This window comes from Amblyomma maculatum, chromosome 6 (genome assembly GCF_055883805.1).
Source record: "Amblyomma maculatum isolate TAMU_Amacu chromosome 6, ASM5588380v1, whole genome shotgun sequence".
Lineage (NCBI taxonomy): Eukaryota > Metazoa > Arthropoda > Arachnida > Ixodida > Ixodidae > Amblyomma > Amblyomma maculatum.
Window position 1 is genome coordinate 87,081,878 of NC_139349.1, and position 21,415 is coordinate 87,103,292.

Here is a 21,415-nt window from a genome sequence, read left to right on the forward strand (position 1 = left end):
TGACATGAAAGAGGACAAATGTGGCGCCACATGGAGGTCCGTTAGTGATTGATTTATACGCGATGCGCAAAACGCCGACAACGCCACCTATCGCCAAAGCCGCAAAGCGTGGGCGGGCTCGGTCGGGGCGCTGTTCGTGTCAGCGTCTATGCGCGCGCGTCGTGTTTTCGTCTTTGGTTGCGGTTTAACAGATATAACGCCGCTGTCAACCTTTAGCAATGTCCGGGAAGAATTGCTGCGTAGTTGGTTTCTCGAACACACAATAAACCTTACCAGGAACTTGTTGGTATAAGTTTCAGTGATGCTTCACGAGAACGACCGGGGCCGTGAATCGCGGCTGTTCGAAGCAGAAAGCAATCAATCGCACCCAAATGACATTTGTTCAGGTTAATGTCATTTTTTCGACACGCTGCTACACGACCAAAGCTAATGCCATTTCCAAATTATGGCAATTGTGATTGATATGCAAATATTGTAGTACCTTCAATATGTTGCGAAGGGGAAGGCGCTGTAAACGAAAGCAGCCTTTAAATTGACATTCATGTCTTGCATACCTTGTAACCAACCTTTTGATTAGGGCTATCAATTACGAAGTTAGCGGCTGTGTCGGCGGCGTTTGTTTACGAAAGGGTACGGAAGGTGCGCACGTCTGCGCTCGACAGTGAAACGCGTACGAGTTTCAACAACGTACACTTTCCGCACTAAAGCAAGTGTCAAGAGCAACACGTAAAATAGGGAGTATAGTGTACTGTCTGACGGCGATTTTATAGAAACTTCGAGTATCGCCCTACGGCGCAGCATACTACAACCCAGTTGACTCCCGTACGTTTTCGCCGAATCGTTCGCTCGGCGTATTAAGGCCCGTCAAAAATGCTCGAGCTTAGCCTCATCAAAAAAGAATATCGGAAATTCGTAACGCCTGCTACATCGGATGCCGCGAGCTTACTGCCCGCGAAGGCGGCCAACGACGGTGCTCTGGCCGTGTGCAAGGCCCTAGTCGTCGCTAGGCTAAACGCCTAAACGGTTTCGCATAAAAGCCGTAGCTGGACGTGCTTTGGAAATAGTAAATTTCCTATTCATAAACTGCCTTACTATCTGTTCAATTGTCTCACAAATTGTCTTACAGTAAACGGAAGGTGTAACTTCGGCGACGCCTTAGCAGCTAGAGAACGAAACAAGGATGAGCTGCGTCAAACCGGCGGCAGCTGCTAAAAGCAGAAATTTGCTTGTATTGCTTTTGTCACTTCTTCCAAAATCTCGTTACAAAACAGCGCTCCTCAGTAACGATAATTTTTTAGATTCCTTCCTCAAAATAAGTGCCTGATATTTAAGATGGACAGAGCATGCTTTTCTGAAGGTGGCGAAAGAAATCCGTCGTGTCGGCGACTTGGCGCCAACGGACCGTGGCAGCAGAAGCGACCTGTTCCGCCTGCGCTGAGTTGGCTACGGGTTGGCTGGCAGCGATGAGTAGCAGTATTTTTTTTTTTACGATGCTATTTGGCATATTTCACATAGATGACTAGCTGCAAACTTACAGGAGCACAGTAGTATTTAATGCAGATGGCACTTTTGTAGTTTATTTTAGGTGTATCCTCTCACCGAGTGTCTGGTGTCGACATAACGCCTTTCCTCGTTGATCGCATTCGGATGAGTACCTCAAACTCGTATACCTAATGTCGTTTTCACCAAATGTCATTATATTTTCCCATGTAGTAGCAAACAAATATCATTTTGAACGAGCGTCATTCCATGGAAAATACATTAAATTTGCCGTGTAGCAGGGCTGAGTGACAACTATGTTTTCAGTGTTTTCTGCTTGTCATTGCCCCTTCCGTGAACACTTCTTGTTTAAACTTGGTCGCCTCCGCTAGCCGGAAAGATACAATACGCATTAGATTTGTGAATCGCTTAGCCAGACGATCTTTAGCGTCCATTGACATCGCACAGCACGCGGTTGCATTTTGCGTTTCGCCTCCACCTTAACGCGGGCATCACGGTCGACTCGGTCCCAATAACTCGATCCTCCTCAGTAGCCTGAGCCACTTCGGCAGGTTATTGAACAGATACTTGCCGATGTGCGTTTTGAAACTTGCCATGCAATTACATTAAGACTAGAGCCAGTGTTCCTGTTGTCTGGCAAGATTACGAAAACATAACATGTCGCTGCACTTGCTATTCAGACTAAGGGCTCTAGAGCTTGTTATAAAGCACCTTGTAATTCTGCAGTTGGGCGCGAGGGTGACACAAATGAAATGAAGATTATACTACAATAATAATATAGGATATAAAATTTAAATCTAATATGCTCTTGGCTAACCTGTGATGATGCAGCTTTTCAGATATTGCTTCTGCTGATATCTCAATCCCCCATGAAATTATCTACCCGCTCTGCCTTTTTGACGACGGAATATGTGCAATTCATGCCGTACAGGCAGTGGTAAAGCGCAAGCATGAAAAATCTGAACTCTTATTACAGGAGCCCAATATGCGCTATTTTTCTGATGCTCAGAATGCTGGTTTGCAAGCTCGCTGGCTTTTCCTGCGGTCGCACCGGTACGAAACCGCTCGCAGTTTCGACGACGCTGCCTAGTTTATTGTAGCAATATATTGCATATAAACGAAGCAAGCGTGTACCATTAAGCAAAGAAAGAACATTGGTTCATAGGTCAAGGAATGGACGAATTATGAGCTCCACTTCGTACGCAACCTTGTTGACGCTCGTCTGCAGCAGACACTGATGCATACGGAGCCGATGTAGTTCCAGACGGCCGTGATATCGAACACATGTACACTATTATAAAGTGCGATCCCCTTGCGCACACTGTCACCGCGGAAGTGCCCGCGCGAGAAGCGCACAAACGGCAGATCGCACGCGCGCACCACTTGCACGCTTGCCGCACGAGGCCCGCCTCGGGTTCCGACGGCCGCCGCTACGCGGCTTTCAGTGGCGCCCCTATAGGCGCTGCGCATGGCGTATAGGAAGGGAAAGGCGCGGTAACTGTCTTACTTGTTTTCTGTGGACATCTCTGAGTTAACTGATTTATTTATAGGAAGGGAAAGGCGCGGTATCTGTCTCACTTGGGAATGGCGCGGTAACTGTCTCACTTGTTTTCTGTGGACACCGCAACCGCGCCGTAAGGGAAGGAAGGAAGGTGGGAGTGAAAGTGGAAAGAGAGAAAGAGGAGCCGTAGTGGAGGGCTTCGGAGTAATTTAACCACCTGGGGATCTTTAACGTGCGCTGACATCGCACAGCACACGGACGCCTATTCGTTCTGTGGACATCTGTGATGATTGATTGATTTTTAGGAAGGAAAAGGCGCGGTAACTGTCTCACTTGTTTTTCTGTGGACACCTCAACTGCGCCGTAAGGAAGGGAGGAAGGTGGGAATGAAGGTGGAAGGAGAGAAAGAGGAGCCGTAGTGGAGGGCTACGGAGTAATTTCGACCACCTGAGGATGTTTAACGTGCGCTGACATCGCACAGCACACGGACGCCTCTTCGTTTCGCCTCCATCGAAACGCAGCCGCCGAGGTCGGGTTCGAACCCGGGTACCCGGGCACAGCAGTCGGCCGTCTTACCACTGCACCACCCCGGCGGGGCACTGTGGACATCTCAACCGCGCCGTAAGGCAGCCTGCAAGACCATGGAGTTCATTGCCCTGGAACGACTCACATGGATCGCCAGAGCAACCAACTTCCTTCCAGAGATGCAGACAGGATTTCGGAAGCACCGCTGTACTGCAGACTCTATAGCGGATGTGGTCTCCACCCTTGAGGAAGCCAAATATGCGGGCGACGTTGTCTTCCTGGTTCTTCTGGATGTCCAGTCCGCTTTTGACAACCTGCCCCATACCATCATTGAGCAGGCTCTGGATGCCCTTGGAGTGACTGGGAAACTGCGTCGCTTTGTCTCGGCATTCCTCTCCAATCGCTCCTTCCAAGTTCGAGTTGGGCAAACACTTAGCTCTCCTCGTCCTGTTACATCTGGGGTTCCCCAAGGATCAGTCCTCAGTCCTTGGCTGTTCAACCTCGTCCTAGCTGGCCTACCGAACTTCGTTCAGCAGATCAGAATCCACGAAGTTTCCTGCTCTATCTATGCAGATGACATAGCCCTCTGGATCCGAGCTCCAAAGAGACGTATTGTCTCCGCTAGGAAGGCTATGCAACAGGCACTGGATGGCGTCCAGTACTTCCTATCATCCAAGGGATTGACCCTCTCGGCTACTAAGTCTGATGCCCTCGTCTACCATCCCCGAGGAGCACGGAGTTCCCGCCGTCTTGCAACTTTGCATATCGAAGGAACCCCTCTTCCATGGAAACGCCAGGTGAGATACCTAGGTCTCACAATTGACGACCGTCTCACCTGGATCCCAGCTGATAAAGCCCTCATTCCCCATCTTGATCGTGTGGGAAGAGCAGTCCAGCGCCTCCTTGCAAATGGCAATGGTTGCTCATCCACTTGGGCAATCAAGCTCTTCGAGGCAGCGGCGACATCGGTCATCCTATATGCCCTTCCCTTCGTCTCCCTTCGGTCGACTCGAGTCTTTCGTCTCGACACGATTCGAAGGCGCTGGATTAGAAGATTCCTCGGAGTCCCTCAATCCTCACAGATTCCCGCTACCCTTGCGGAAGCTGGTATCTACCCTCTGGATCTTCTCCTCGCCCAGAGGGGACTGACCCACATTGATCGTCTCAGCCATGCTCCAGATGGTGCCTCACTCCTAGCACGGCTGCACAGCAAATCCCATTCTCGTATGGGTAAGCTGTATACCTTGTACAGAGAAGTCATCGGTCCTGTCCCAGGTTTCTCAGTCCTACCCCCTCCACCCAATCGACCCCCAATTCCTGTCTTTTTGAATGCGGATGGTCGCACCAAACGTCACACCCCTGCAGCTGCCTTCCAGCAGACAACTGCAGCCCTCCTTGAGGAGTGTAGAGGATCTACACTCCTCTTTACGGATGGCTCGGTTCGACCCGCTACCTTGCAAGCAGCTGCTGCTATGACAGCACCGCAGCTAGACCGGTCTAGGTCCTGCCGCCTGTGATTCCCTGCCAGTTCAACAGCTGCTGAGCTGGCCGGTCTACATCTAGCCGCACAGTTCATCGTTTCCAGTGTCCCTCCTGGACCTGTGAATGTTCTATGCGACTCCAGATCTGCTCTGCAGCTCCTGACTATCTACCACGGCACCAACCTCTCGGTGAACATTCTCCGAGCCCGTCTCCTAGCCCTTCAGGACTCGGGGTATCAACTGGCCCTACATTGGGTTCCAGGACATACTGGAGTCCAGGGCAATGAAGAGGCGGATGCCCTGGCCAAAGCGGCGCACGACAACGGCGCCCCAGTCACTGAGGCTGTCACACCTTTTGTCTTTTCAAGACCCCTCTTGAGAAGGTCGATAAGGTCTTTCCATCCTGACCGTCGTATTGCCACTGGTGAACATCTCCAACGGCTTTCTGACAAACTTTCACGGAAGGACAAATCCCTCCTCCTACGACTTCGAATAGGCTGCACGTGGACTCCGTCCCACATGTATGCCTGTGGACGAGCTCCCAGCCCAGCCTGTCCCTCTTGCGGCAATACTGGCACACTGGGACACTTGCTCCTCGTGTGTCCAGCCTCTGCTGGCCATCGCCAGAAACTTCTGTATGGCTATCGGAATCTTGGTCTCCCTGCTGATACGGAAGGGCAATTGCTCTTCCCAGCTCGGAACCAACTTTCTGCTCACCGGCTCCTTCTGATTTATCTGGAGGAGTCTGGCCTCAGCTCTGTTCTGTAGGCCTGCATGGGCCTATAGTGCTTCGTGCGGAAATGGCGGCGTCATATGCGGCGTCAGCAACCTTCCCCTCCCCAACCTTCCCCTAACTCCAACTTCCCCTTCCCCCTGGTCACCAAGAGTGATGCCACAAAGATGGCCAACATAAGACGTGACCAGTATCCCCTCCCCAAAAATAAACCATAGTCACCACCACTACCACCACCGCGCCGTAAGGGAAGGGAGAGAGGTGGGAGTGAAAGTGGAAAGAGATAAAGAGGAGCCGTAGTGGAGGGCTACGGAGCAATTTCGACCACCTGGGGTTCTTTAACGTGCGCTGACATTGCACACGCTTCTTCGTTTCGCCTCCATCGAAACGCAGCCGCCGAGGTCGGGTTCGAGCCCGGGTACTCCGGCACAGCAGTCGGCCGTCTTACCACTGCACCACCCCGGCGAGGCACTGGGGACATCTGAGCCGCGCCGTAAGGGAAGGGAGGAAGGTGGGAGTGAAAGTGGAAAGAGATAAAGAGGAGCCGTAGTGGAGGGCTACGGAGCAATTTCGACCACCTGGGGTTCTTTAACGTGCGCTGACATTGCACACGCTTCTTCGTTTCGCCTCCATCGAAACGCAGCCGCCGAGGTCGGGTTCGAACCCGGGTACTCCGGCACAGTAGTCGGGCGTCTTACCATTGCACCACCCCGGCGGGGCGGTCCGTTAGTGATGCCTTAATAGCTAAATGCGGGCAAAGAGAGGATGAAGGGGAAAGAGTCTTCGCACAATTTAGTCCCACTTGACGTCCCACTCGTTGTCCCTCTTGTCGACTGGGTGGCTTGACAGCGAGGGACTTGAACCCACGACTTTACGCATAAGGCATGTTAGGCGAGTGAGGGAAAGGAACCAATGATGTTTTCCGGGATTCGAACCCTATTCGTTACGCGGGGTTCAAGCTCCAGACCTTAAGACCAGAACCCTTGAGCACACTTTGAGGCTCAACCCTCTACGTTCTCGCACTAAAAACACCTTTGCACTGTACTAGTACGTCACACTGGCGTCGCATGAGTTCCGGCACCGGAAAACCTCCGTAAGGGTTCTGAGAAGAAGAATTCGTCTCATGAGCCATGTAAGACTTTTGCCTTAGAAACAGACGCATAAATTTCCCCAATCAGCAAAATTTATTTCGTCATTTTCCTCGCGTGCAGCGCTACTGTGTGCCGAAGAATGCATTTATTGGCTTTCTTCTGTATGGTATACACACACTTTCATACGGTACGGCGCGGCTGCTCCTGCCAGAAATCTCTTTATCGCATAACAGTGGCGAATACTGTCTGACAAATCTATCAGTTGCTCTATGTTCGAAGTATCTCGTACAGTGTGTGTCAGAACTTTTTTGAATAATTTAAACAAAAAAATGGGTTCACAATAGAAAAAAACAACAACATTTGCAGCCACTTTGCATGCACACTCTCTGCCGCGGTGGGTATTTTATTGTTTTTTTATTATTATATGCAAAACTCCTGTAATTAATTATCCATATATTTAGAGAAAATACAGTTAGGTGGAGGTGGGTCCGATTGAAGAGTTCGAAGCCATGTCACCAGTGTTGAAGAAAAACATATTTTCTAAAGCCCTGTAGCGTGACGAAGTCCGATGCTTTTTGCCGTACGAAGCTGAAACAGCGCGAGAGATGCGCAAGATGCTCGGTGCAGAAGCCACGTTTGGAGATGATTTGAGCTGTCAGCGCTCAGTTCCAACTGCAAGTGTTATTAATTCGCTGGAGTTAAGGACCTGTTCACCAGAAATTCTGGCGTCGTCGGGGTCGACGTTGTGAGCGAAAACTCCTGGGAATGGCGCTGGCAGCTGATACAGCTTAGAGTAACTATATAGGCTTATACTATGTACTATATATACAGGTGTGCACGTTAAAGGACCCCAGGTGACCGAAATTTCCGGAGTCCTCTACTACGGCGTCTCTCATAGCCTGAGTCGCTTTGGGATGTTAAACCACACAAACTGGCGGGGCATAGGGTTGCCTAGCGCCACGTTCGGTAGAAGGCCTCTCAGGCCTCTCATTTCGTGCGGGAATGTGATATCAGAACCAGCCTGTCAGGAGCCTTGCATTCTGAGTCATACACGTTGCTCCTAGGGCACGTGGGCACATTCATAATGCTCGGCTAAAGAGGGGCTTTATATGTGGAGTGGTAGCCTATGCTATCGCGTCATACCCGTGGGGCGAAGTAAGTATTCGCCATAATTTTTGCACCTGTCGTGTACATTCTTTTCCCTCGCAGCCTGATGAAGCTGAAAGGCCATGGCATGGCCACCTGCGTTGTCGCTATTCTGTAGAACGACGTAAGAAAATAAAGTACGTGAAATGTCGCAGTAAAGCAGGCAGTTCGCATTTGGCATCGTTAGCACTCCATTCTTACATTCTTATTTTATAATCCACGTTTTTCACTCTCCAAGCTTTAAGGGCAGATGTTCTTCACTAGCTCTACTTTATTATTTCAATTCAACTCATTCACTGAAATTTCGCATGGTCTATCCACAAATTCTGCTCAGAATTGATATTAGAAATTTCGATAAAAGCGAGAAATAGTCCGGGGGGCGGGGGGGGGGGGGGGGGGGGGGTTATATAGAGTATACACGTAGGCTGTCACATCCAAACATTTCAACTTTTCCTCAGCAGGCACAGGCAACAAAGCAAGAACGCTGGGGCCTATACATGAGGCATGTCGTGGGGGTGGACAACGGAGTAGTTTATACAGCATGGGGTTCTTTAACTTCCGCATAAATATTAGTGTATGAATCTATTTGCATTTCGCTGCCATCTGACAGTTGTACCGCGGCCGCTGAACTGCAATTCGTGACTTCGTGCTCGGCATCAAAATGGCATACGGCGTACCATCGGATGCTTTTTCTTTTATATAGTTTAGTTATTTCACACACAAAAAAAAAGGTCGGTGGCTCCATGTCAGGCTTCATGTGAGATAAATTGCGCTGTTGCGCAGACACCTGGCCGTAATAGCTTTACGCCAAGTAAATCCACGCAGTGGTTTTCACAGCCATCAGTGTGCATTCCCTCCTAATCGTTAACCGCGTTCGTTTTACTTCATATACCGGTTTGGTCGATGTTGTCGTCACCTGTCGCGGATAAGATAAACACATCCGAGCATTTTTATTTATCCGTTTAATAAGGATCAGGCTTCAGTAGGCTTCTTTCTCTCCAGTTGTATTTTGTAACAGGGGTAGAATACGTTTTGTCGAAGCTTTCAATACGCCCGTTCCCAGGCCGCTGTTTCTGGAGAAAAATCAAAAAGGACTTATTCTGCGCCCACCTAATGCCAGATATATTGGCTGTCATGCTGTCTAGCCAACTGTAGGTCAGCAGCGGACGGAAGTTTAATTAAAGGCCCTTTACGCGTACCTGTCGTGAGTGACGGCAATAACGTATATCGAATGGGTGGCTGTGTAGAACTCATTATGATGGAGCCACCATCGAGAACCAAGCAGCTCGCTTTTCTTGTAACGTTGGCCGTTTATCAATTACAAGACGGCTGCAATTCATCAGCCGGGTTGAAGGGCAGCGGCTTGCTTCTGACAACCACAAACCATTTTGGGTCTGGTGACATTAAGCTTTTGTCGTCCATTTTTAGATACCGAACCTCGCTTATATTTGAAGCAGTAATCTGTATACACATTATGCTCGTTCAAGCGAAGCTTCGATCCGGCTGAGCTACTCTGTAACCTGTCAACATGGAAAGGTTCAATAAATGTGCGGACCGATGACATTTCCGGGTGTTGTAGGTGTTTGAATGAAACACTGTCAATAGGTTATCTTAGAAGAAATGAGCTTGATGGAAATGGTTTGCGCGGTCTCCGCTTCCGTAGTGGTTACTTGTATATTATTGCCGCAGACAGCCCACGCTGCCGGCCAAGTGTATAGCGCGGTACTCTTGACTGTGGCGGTTACTGCATGCTGAAGCGCTTGGATATACCTTTTTTTTTTTTTTTTTTTTTCATGTAGGGCATTCAGTCGCGCACGTTTGAAGCAATGCAGCGCTCGTCTATGTTGGTTGGACAATTGGAACGAAAATATGTTAATAAAAAGAGCAGTGTCACATTGTACTTTCTGCCCTCCGGAAAGTATAATCACTGTTAAAGAAGGTTGAAAATGTCAAGAAATTGTAATGGGGTGAGCACTCAGAGTACAAGGTCGTTTATGTTGTTTTCCTCTACGAGCTAGAGTCGTTCAGTGTGTGTTAGGGGCCATGGAAAAGGTGTAAGTTGCCTTACAGATTAACTCTTTCGAGAGCATAAAACAAAAACAGACCACATGTGAATGTTCATGGGAAAAAAGTTTTGTATAAATGTTGTACTTAAAGGACGCTTGTGAAACCTTATCCAAAAGAAAAGGGATGTTTAGACGGGTTAATTGTACTGGCATCAAATATAATATTGAGTGCAAACGAACGAGAACATCCTCTTTCTTTCGCTTTATTTCTTTCTCTTCTGTCAACGCTTAGTTCTAACTACGAAAACGGTAGCAACGTAGGAAAGGGGCTAATATTACACGTAGTCGCATTTAATGTTCTCAGCAAAGAAGTACAGAGGACACTTAAGTATCCTTACGCGCAGAAATGTAAAAATAAATAAATAAATAAATTTTATTTCTGCCTCAAAGATACATGGACAGAGGAGCTGCAGAAAAAGCTGTAAAAATACAGCTTGACAAAGCTGCAGCCCCCATTTTACAGGCAACAGCAGAAGACAAACAACGACTCAACTTCTGGTGTCGTATAAACGAAACAAAAGTAGTGCTATACATCGCAAGAGCACTTCAAGCGTACTGAGTAAACACAGGGATAAAAAGATTGTTATTACATATCACACTCTCATACATAAAATATAGGATACAGAAGCAAAGACTTATTTTGGCACAACTGAGGATGAAAATTGTTCGGAGCTACCTTCTATATACATCCTACGCAATACCTTATGAGTACAAGTGAATAAGTCAAAATGTGCAGATGTATAAGCGTTCAGAAGGGAAGGGAGTGTGAATTGCAAACGTTCTTGCCCGGAGTTTAGGCGTGCTGTTGGCACCATCCATTGTTCGGGTTGTCTGAAAGGGTAATTTGTGGTTTTCTCTTGCAAGTTTGCCAATCGTCAAATATGGTTTGTACCATTTTTTATTTCTGTTTTGTAAGAAATGCTCAACCGGTATCGATATAATTCATGGATTTGGACCACACCGGCTGCTAGAAAGAGACCTTTGCTGGGTGACCCATAGCTAACATTGAAGGCGTAGCGAAGGACCCTTTTCTGCAACATGTGTATTTTGTGAAGACAAGAATGTGTTGCAGTTCCCCATACAAGATGACAATAATTTAAGTGAGAATAAAAAAGTGCGTTATAAAGAGTTAGTTTGAGTGACTTCGGAAGAATGTGCCGTCTGCAACCAATCATGCCCACTACTCTAGCCAGTTGTTTGACAACGTGATTTACATGATGTTCCCATGACATGGTTGAAGAAAATATAACTCCAAGGCATTTAAAATGATTAACTATTTCTATAGGTCGAGAATTATATAGAATATAACTGTGAGTAGAAACCGGCTTGTTTTTCGGGCGAAATATTACGGCTTTTGTCTTCTTTTCATTCACGCGCATATCATTGGATTTCGATCATTTTTCCAGCGTGACCATTGTTGTATTGCAAGACACTATTAGATCCTGAATGTTTTTCGCAGCAAAAAAAAAAAAAAAAAAAATACTCGTGTCGTCAGCGTATATGATGAATTTGGCATTTTTGTTAATGTTAACAATGTCATTAAGGAATATATTGAAAAGAAGTGGGCCTAACACGCTGCCTTGAGAGACGCCAGAAAATATAGGTTTTACCTCTGATAGTAGATTATTTAAGCTAACTGCTTGTTTTCTTTGCGAAAGATATGATTTTATTAACATTGCAGCCTGGTCTCGGATACCATAGTACCATAACTATAAAAACATAGCGATTACCGGACACAGTTGCGTAATGAGTTCTCAGTTACGTCGCTTAGTACTGTTTCGTAGCTGGCGTTACTATTGGTCAAATTCGGACGGAGTTCAATTTCGAAGACCTAGGGAGACCGAAATTCGGAAGTGTGTGTGTGTGTGTGTGTGTGTGTTTGGGGGGGGGGGGGGGGGGGGGGACGTACAATTGGAGGTGATCACTGAATTTACCTGCTCGAATTAGGTTAGACATCTGTGTTGGTTTAATTCGGACGAGTTCGAATTCTGATGATACCGGGAAACACTATTTATGTTAGAGCACGTATTCCGAAACGATCATTAAGGGGATCCTTTGTAGAGACTGAAATGGGAAATTTAATTTTATAGGGTCCCTTATCCTGCTTTGTTCAGTGTGTGCAATGTGTATGAGTTCTATTGTGTGCTTATTTTTGTATTTTTTGCATTCTCTTTGTCGTTACTGCTCGATAAAGAAGACCCCTTGTCAGGCTATGCCTTTGTTTTTGTTCTGTATTAAAAGATTGACGAATAAACTTCAACTTCAATATTTTTAAAGTGAAACATTTGTACTTCGGAGATCGCCACTCAATTGGTCATACTCAGATTAGAGATCGATTTTGGCCAAATGTTCAGGATGCCTTATCTAAATTTGGAGGTCATCATTTGATTGGTCGTACTCGACTTATCCTATGGGCATCAATTTTGTTCCAATTCTGACGAGGTAAAATTTTGCGGGTCCAAGGGGCCAAATTTTGGGTTCCAGTCATCCAAATTTGGAGTTCACCATCGTGTTGGCCATGCTCGAATTAGATTAGTTACACATCAGTGATACCACTTGTGAAAAAAAGATACCATACAGCTGATGTGTGACAGTCTGTGCGGACACTTTTGTTGACAATCTCTGTCTACAGGCTCAGTCTACGCCACTCATGAGCCAAGAAATGCCGTTGTATTTACATAAATGGCCTTGTATCGTTATATAGGAATGAGAAAAAGGAATCCTAGGTGTTTGAAGGCAGGGATCCTGCTTGAAAAACAATACTTTTCGGTGAAATACTTTTGCACAGAAAAATACATTCTCAGTGCTCCCGATGTTGCGTTAAGCCGGTAAAACTTGGACTCATTGCTTGAGTACTGCTTGGAGAAGCCTCTTTAGAGAATACCGTCGCCTGCAGAGTTCACAGAAAAATTTAGCCTGTGTAATATAGCCGCGGTATATAATTATTCTGCTAATTAGAGCCCTGGGTGATAATCCGAATGGCCTGTGACTGCCTTAGGCTTTCGATTATCTGGATGCTGCAATAACAGGATTCGATTCAACCAGGAGGGCCACCTCATTTTAAGATAACGTTATTGACGAGGTATTACTTTACAATATCCCAAGTAAAAACAGCTTAAACCTGTCGCCACAGCCATACATAGCCATACATAGCCATACATAGCCATACATAGCCATACATGAAAACCAAACAGCAAACCCTGTTTTGTCATAGAGCTGATTGTCGGTGACTTTTTTCCTAGGCTGCTGGTCTAACAACTGCATGACAGTTCCATCAACGAAGAACACCAACTTTCATATCTCAAACCCATTCATTCCCGCTCCAAGATGCTCCTTTTCATTCTCTCGTTGTCGTCCTCCCTTTCACAGGGCATTAGATTTCTTTATTACTAACCAATATTGTTTGTCGCTATTCGTTAAATTGCAATCTCGAGGATGCGCAGCAGGAACATGCACATATAACGTTCGTCACTACCAGTAGGAAATACATAACGCAGCTCCTGTAAATTAATGCCACATCGCCTTAAACAGCTTAACGCTTAACATCCGCCCAGTGTCACGCTGGTTACGTTTAATAAAGTATAGCTAGTGCAGATAATGCCTTTTTCTTTCTATAGGTTACCTCCACAGGAGCGTTTTTTGGCCAGATATTGGCCGAAGTGAAGGAATCAGCCTGGTGTTTTCTTCATACCGCCGTAATGTTCACGATATGCTGTGCTAAAAATATTGTCTTCAAAAGCTTCTTTTCAATGCAGTCATGTGATCGCATCTCGGAGATGGACACCAGTCAGAGCAAAGATGATGGCATGTCCATCGTTTCCGGGGACGGCAGCATCTACTACGCCTACGACACTACAGCATCGTTGCTACATAAGGTATTCACTTTGGCTGGAAGGCTGCTGTACAGATCAGAGTGTGATCAACCTTTGCGCAACACTACCTCGTTATTAGGAACAGCTTGCGTAAGCTTATTGCTTCGTGTCGCTGAAGGGAGGGACAATGCGGCGAACGGAGAGGGTTACATTGCGCTCGTATATGTAATAGACAAGATAAAGAAGGAAACAACTCTTTTGCGCAGACTATAGCAAGTTTGCTTTGTTTTGTTTCTGTTGCTGATTTGTTATTTGGTCAAGTGCTACTCTGCGCAGTAGTGCGTCGCTTTCGCACCCTTAGCCCTCGTCTCTGAGCAGAGTTTATGCGATAACGCCAAAGCGCTGTCATATCTGTAGATCACTTGAAGCGGGAAACAAGACACGGTACGAATTTACGATGCTTATCTGTGAGGATGCTCGCGGATTGTAGTGATTTAATTTCAGGAAAAATCCAACCTTCATCACAAATCGCAATACTATTCATCATGCACTCTAGCAATGGGAGAAGGGCTGCGCATAAGGACCTACTTGAACTATGAATCACATATGGTGTGCCAAGAAAATCTATAATGTCCGCAGGGGGCACGTGAAATTGATTAATTTCCAGCAACGCATGCAGATCCGCGATGGACAGCAATGATTTCGAACATATCGCGACCAAACTTTGCTCTCGTGAATGTGGCGATGGCCCCATCCAAAAGTTGTAGTCCGGCTGATCGTTCCGTGATCATTCTAACACCTCTAGCAATTAATGAAGAGTAATGCAAATACTTTGGTGTACTGACTGTTGGTTCCTCTATGCTTTGCTCAGTCAAGATGTGAACTGAGGTCCATTTCAAGAACAAGAACCGGAAAGTTAAAGGAAAGATACACTTACGACTATTTGTTATGTCTCCTTTTTTCTGAGTTCTTCTTTTTCTATTTTTTCCTGTATGGAGGACCGTTCTTTTCCGAAGACAAACAACGGCGTGTTTCAAGCGTTTCAGATGATCACGGCTTATATGAACTAATTTTACATGGAACATTGTCGATCTGTGACGTTGATAAAAGCTGTCTCAATTAAAACCTTGAAACTGATTACAAACTATTAATGAGAACACAAGCACCTGTCCCTAATGTGAAAAATGGGTCTTTACATCTTTTGGTGCTCTAGGCCTTGTACGTGCATGGCATCGTGGTTCTCATAATGCCCTCTGCTCACTTCTGCCTTTATATTCTACTGCTCTGAAAGAAACGTATCACGCGCCACTTCATAAAATAACTCTGCAACGTTATTCCATGGTGCCAATTGCTGTGATACTCAACCCCCTTATTACGGTGCTATTGCCGACGATATGATGACTGTAGCGTGCGTGGGAAAATTTGTGCCGAAAGGCACACGCCAACGCGTGTGTCGCGCGTGTCGCGGGTATACCACGGTGCCTGCAAGTGCGTCTTGTTCGAGTGCTTTTTTCAACGCGAAGGGGACCAGCATTGTCGCGTTGAGCTTTGTTTGTGTATGTTAAACTTTATTACGACTCAAATCGAGGAGCATACGCAAGTGGTCTCTTTTCTGGCTTAGTATATGTATAAGCCGACACAGGCATGAACGGTGCGTAGACACACTACAAAACGTACAATATGACTTGTCTTGTTTGCGCCACTTTCGTATTGAATAAGCAGTGAATAAGCTTGTCCAGGAATCTATTTTAGTGAAGTATGCTGTACTGAATTCCAGCAATGCATCGTCGGGAGGCCGCCGTATTATTTTTAGCACGAAAGGAAAGCTGATAGGTGCTGTTCTGTTTTTTTTTTCGGTTTTCTTCGACTATCTCATACTCATCTATCTATCTATCTGTAAAGAAGTCTAACAGATATTCTATATTATATTATTCAGACATCCGCGCGTAGTCCTTTTTCTGGAAACGTAGTGGACATTAATATCACTCGCCTGCTGTTTATTAATAAATCTGTAGATACGTCAGCTGGACGAGCACGGTATGTGTGCTGCAATGTTCGACGTCCAGTGCGACGACACTGCGGACTGCGAAGAAGGCCGCTACTCCCGGTTGGAAGCTGTCAAGAAAGAGGTCGGCGTCCTGGCTTCGCAGCGCGAGCTCATGCTCCAACTGCGCCTGCGTCAGGGCCACCTCTGAAGACCCGGCGTGGCCGTAGAAAGAGAGACTCGCTTTTAACGAGCCAGAGCTCACGGTACATCGAACGCCTGTGTTGCATGGTTTGTTTATAATTTTTGTTTGTATTGTATGTTCGTGTAGAAACACGGCACAATGACTGAACATTAAAATGACTCTTCTGTGCGTTTTAAATGTGACACTTGGTGTGTCCGCGCAAACTGTGGGAGCTCTGCGTTTTGGCAGCCACATCAACGACGGCCAAGGTATCACCCAACGCAGGTAGCCCATTTTCTGCTCTTGCTTTTCGTTCTCTTTTTGTGTGTGCTAACTGATATGTAGCACATGTTTATAGATTTAGGAATTATGAGCTTCGTTTGTTAGGGTTTCGAACCTCATTTATTTATTTTGGTTGACACTTCTGTGTTTCAGAGGAGAGGTGTATGAAATTCTCAGGACGTCGAAGAAGCACGCCTATAAAAATTTTTCTCGACCGTTTGGTATGCACAGAATTGCGAATAACAAAGAAGAGCCATTGGCATGTAAAGACTGCACACCGGCTAAAAGCACGTCATTGTTTTCTCTGTTTTCTGTTCTCTCTCTTTTTTTTTTGTAGTTTTTATAAAGCAGTGCTTAGCTCGATGCTTTCTCGGTGCCCTGCCAACAATGTTAGCACGTGTTTCACGCCCTTATATTTCCCTTTTATTTATTATTGGTCGCTCTTCGTTTGCTACATTTCCAGCTATTTGTGAGCTTCTTTATCGTAACTGCGGATTGTCTGGCCAATGGAAATGTTGGGCGTGCTAATATTCGTATTTATATGTAGCGTGAAAAAAAAATATTGGTATTTGGACCGGTGGACGTATACCATGCATGTTAAGAGAATCTTGGTATATTGTACAGTGTCAAAGGAGACAATTCGAACGCTGGCGACATGACGATAAATCCTAGCTGGGGAGAAAAATACCTACTTGGTTTATATTCACATCAAAACCGTGATCACTGCTCTTCGAAACCGATAACGAGTACCACTTGCCTTCTCAATTTCAACTACCGTCCTTTTTTTCCCCACTGTTTTAATTTTTGATAAATATGGTTTCTCTGTGTACGTTGTGCTCTGCGTGGAAAATGTATTTTCTCAAATATTTAGGACAGTGCCTAAAGACGTTTCAGATTGTAGAATAATACATAATTGGGCATAATCTAAATGTGGAACTTCCTTTAGGCTGGATTACGGTTCAGATAAAACCGCGGAGACGGTTATTACCACTTTCACTTGACATAAGCGAAACCAGAGCGACGCCGGTAGACAAGATTGCCAGAAATATTGGGACACTGGACGTCAGCTCCACAACTGGGATCTGAAGTTCAAACTGCAGATGAAAGTTCGTTTCTTTTGTCACACAGCAACTACAAGAATATGAACACTGTGCATATATTAGCGGGGTGCTCAAGCTTCGCCTTAAAGGACAAATCTCGCAATTTTCCGACCGCGTATTTACTGGGTTAATGTTTCATTTATATTGCGGAAAGCTTGGTCATAGAAGTACGCGATTTAACTTTTTTTAACAAGAAACAAGCAGTAATATTAAATAAGCAAGAAACTTAAATCAAAATTAAAACTTGCCCGCCGCGGTGGCGCAGTGGTTATGTTGCCTGACTGCTATTCCGGATTACCCGGATTCGCACCCGACCACCGGCGGCTGCGTTTGGATGGAGGAGAAACGGAGAGGCGTTCATGTTAGATGCAATCTCAGTGCACGTTAAAGAACCCCAGGTGTTCGAAATTTCCGGAATCCTCCACTACGGCCTCCCTCATAGCCTGAGGCAATCGCTTTGGTCACATGATGAAGAGACGAGCGTGTCGGTGAGCCGTACGCATATGCTGCCGTCCTGTCGAGGTGTTCGAATATCAATCGCGGTTATGATACCATGTGGAGCATACTATTGATCTCGGTGAGTAGTTTTCATGATCATAGGATGGTGACAGCCAGGACTCGTCATTCTGTTCCGTATGAAGCTTTCTGTAGAATTTGTAAAGTCGTTTATGCACCTACATACCCTGATGCAAGTGGCCAGCATATATGAGGAACGACCGATCGTTACTGCTAGTCCAAATTCCCATTCTCGCCTTCATGCTCACCCAAATTAAAGACTGCCTCGTCGCGACTGAGATTATTGATCCACAACCTTTCCCAACAAATGACATTTGTTCAATTTAGTGTCATTTTCCTTCGCGCTGGTACAGGACAAAAACCTTTTTTTTTTTAAATAATGACAATTGCGATGGATAAAAATAGGAGCAGACACAAATTCGTGTGCGCCTTCATTATGTTGCGAAAATAATTGCGCTCTGAACGGAAGCAACTTTTGGATTAATATGCATGGTTTGCATGCCTCGTACTCAACATATTGATCGCGCGTATCCATTACGAAGTTCAGCTGCTGTGTCGACGTTTGTTTAGGTAAGGCTACGCAGAAGCCGCGAGTCCACGCCCGGTGGAAATGCCGCGCGAGCTGGCCAGTTTTCACTACAGTTTGCGCATTAGAGCAAGTTTCGAGAGCTACGTGTAAAATTAGCAGTGTGTATAGTGTGCCAGCCGACGGCGCTTTTGTACAACCTTCGAATATCTCCCGACGGCGCTGCATATACTACAGCGCCGTCCCTCTTCGCAGGATCGTTTACTTGGCATAACATTAGGCGGTATGTCGAAAAGATTCCCGCCTTCAGCCGCATCAAGAGAGTAGACGACAAATTCTGAACGGATGCTTCGACCTTACTGCACTGTGCTGCCCGCGAGAGAGGAGACAGATGGCTTAGTCGTGAACAGTCCACATCGAATCCGCAGCTGATGGCGCTTTAGAATTGATCAGCGCTATAATAAAGAGTCTATTCCTGGAACTGCCTTACGCTTAAGCCAATTGACTCAATGTAAAATGAATGTAATTTCAGCGACGCCTTAGCAGCAGAGTTCAGGAATTGATCGAACGAGTTGCGGCACGCTAGCAGCTGCTACTGGGCTGCGAGCAGAAACTTGCTTGCATCACAATTATTACTTACCGGAAACTCGTCGAAGATCAGCGATCCGAGGTAAGGGTTTCCTTTACATTGCTTTATCTGAACGCGTTTTAAGAGCTCAACAGATTTTAGCATGCTTTTCTGACAGTGTAGACAGTGCATAGAACTTTTTCATTACGGAGAGATTGGCAGTGAACGAGGTAAATGTCATACTTAAAATATACACGTGCAAGTGTTTTAGCGCGAAACTATAGACGCTTTACACAGGACCATCTTATTTCAAGATTTCAACATTTAGTTTTCAAGGTTGGCATGTTTCAATACTTTCTTTTCCTTTTTTCAATATCAGTAAAATTTGGCTCATTAATTGTTTTTGCTGCTTTGTAGATCTTGAAAATGAGTGTTTTAGAGTTCGAATAATTTTGGATTATGGTCTTTGCGGGCACCGTTTCCAAACTGCAGGAGGTCATCTTATATGTTCTTGGTTGTTCTTCGTTTTGGATCAACGCTGACCATTAGTCTCCGAAGAAGCAGTTCTACCATCGAAAGGACTAACTGTGAGACGAGACAGCTGATGTACACATTTTAAGATCTAAATGTTTAGCCCAAAGTAAAGAAGCGAATAGACGGACGAACTGTAGCCCCGATTTTTTTTTTTCAGCAGCCGTGTAAATCGCCAACTTCAATCACACCTTCGCTGCTTATCAAGAGTGTAGGAAGTCTGCTTCCATGGCTAAATGCAATTGCATTATCGTTGGTTGCTGCTTATCCTGAATTAATAGTCAGTTCTTTTCCGCGTGACTTCGTTGTGACATCATTATCTTTGCAAGCAATCCTGAACCACGTGGCAATTCTTCGACACATGACTCCTGTGTGTCGTCACCATTATTTGCAAGTCGTCCCGAATTACGTGACACTGTTTTGCGTGACTCCAGCATAGCGTCATCCCATTTTTGAAAGCGGTCGTGAATCACACGATACTTAATTGCACGTCACTCCGCTGTGGTGTTATCATCCTGAATCAATGACATTTCTTATCATCATTTAGTCACGAAGTCACATGATTACTATGAAATTATATATAACGCATATAAAAGTACCTGAACTATTTTCTATTTTTATTTTGTGACTCGTGACATATGACATCATGTGAGTAGTCATGATTGCACGCGTTGTTATGACATGTAACTGCATTACCCTGCTAACAACTATACTTGACTACAGAGACAAAATACAACTTTGTACCATCTCACATAACCTTTTAAGACTACGACTTCCGGTGACACATTCTGCGGACACTTCCGGTGACAACTTTTCTTTCTCATGAGCAAGAAGGCTTTTGTCTTAATGATGCGGTAAGGTTTTTGTGAAGAGCATTGACAGAGGCCAAGCAGCTATTTGAAAACGACCTTCCGCTATCAGAGCGATCGGTAATCGAGAATGCGGTGGTATATATACGAAGCTTTTCCACCATGCCTTGGCGTTGGTTACGTGGTGGGAGTATTGGGTAACGCAATTTAGTTTCGTTGCTACAAGTATGCACACGGTATCATACTTTCTGTCAGCGAGAATTTGCATTTAAGTGCCGAACGGTCAGTTATCGTCGTGGCGCCGTGCACTCAACGAAGGCAGACATATCGGCGAAACCGTATGTTTGCGCTAGGGATTCGTTTGAGGATTTGTGACTGTTATAATATGGCATCATAAAACACGTTTGGGAAGTTTTTGAACATTAATATGCAAATGAATAGGCGGACAGTCCTTAAAAATGCCAAATATACTCCTCTTAAGGAGCTTCTAATGTTCATATTATTTTGAATTATGCGCGGCTTTGCAATCATTTCCAAATATATGGGCACACGTTTAGGAAGTTTTTGAACATTAATATGCAAATGAATATGCGGACAATGCTTAAAACCGCCAAATATACTCCTCTCAAGGAGCTTCTGATGTTCATATTATTTTGAATCATGCGCGGCTTTGCAATCATTTCCAAACACATAGGCAAAAATATATATGTAGGTTTATAAATTTGTTTACGTATAACGTAATGTAATATTATGGCTGATGTGGCTTATTCCTTTTTCAATTAAACTATTTGCAGAGCAGGCAAACAACCGCTCCTTGGCGTGGTTTGATCAGTTATAGAAAAAAAACGGCTAGGCGCAGATGAACGTTTCCAGAATTTACTCAAATGATCTTCACTTGGTTATTGTTATCGTATTTTCTTATCTATAATTAAAGTTCGTCATAAAGACTGCACCCTACTGTTCCCAAGGACGCGGGATCGGATCCCGGCCTCGGCGGCAGCTTTTCGATGGAGGCGAAAAGCAAGGCGCCCGTGTGCTGTGCGATGTCAGTGCACGTTAA

General features: G+C 45.5%; 1 protein-coding gene across 1 annotated transcript in view; it reads left to right on the top strand.

Annotated features, from left to right (window-relative positions):
• LOC146186212 (uncharacterized) overlaps window positions 1-16,173 on the top strand; it is a 35,072-nt gene extending 18,899 nt beyond the window's left edge. Inside the window, exons 12-13 of the mRNA XM_084608002.1 lie at window positions 13,799-13,918; window positions 15,871-16,173. Coding sequence (XP_084464128.1) covers window positions 13,799-13,918; window positions 15,871-16,050 — 300 coding nt within the window. The 3' untranslated portion in view covers window positions 16,051-16,173. The remainder of the gene's footprint in view (window positions 1-13,798; window positions 13,919-15,870) is intronic.
• Window positions 16,174-21,415: the final 5,242 nt, after the last annotated feature.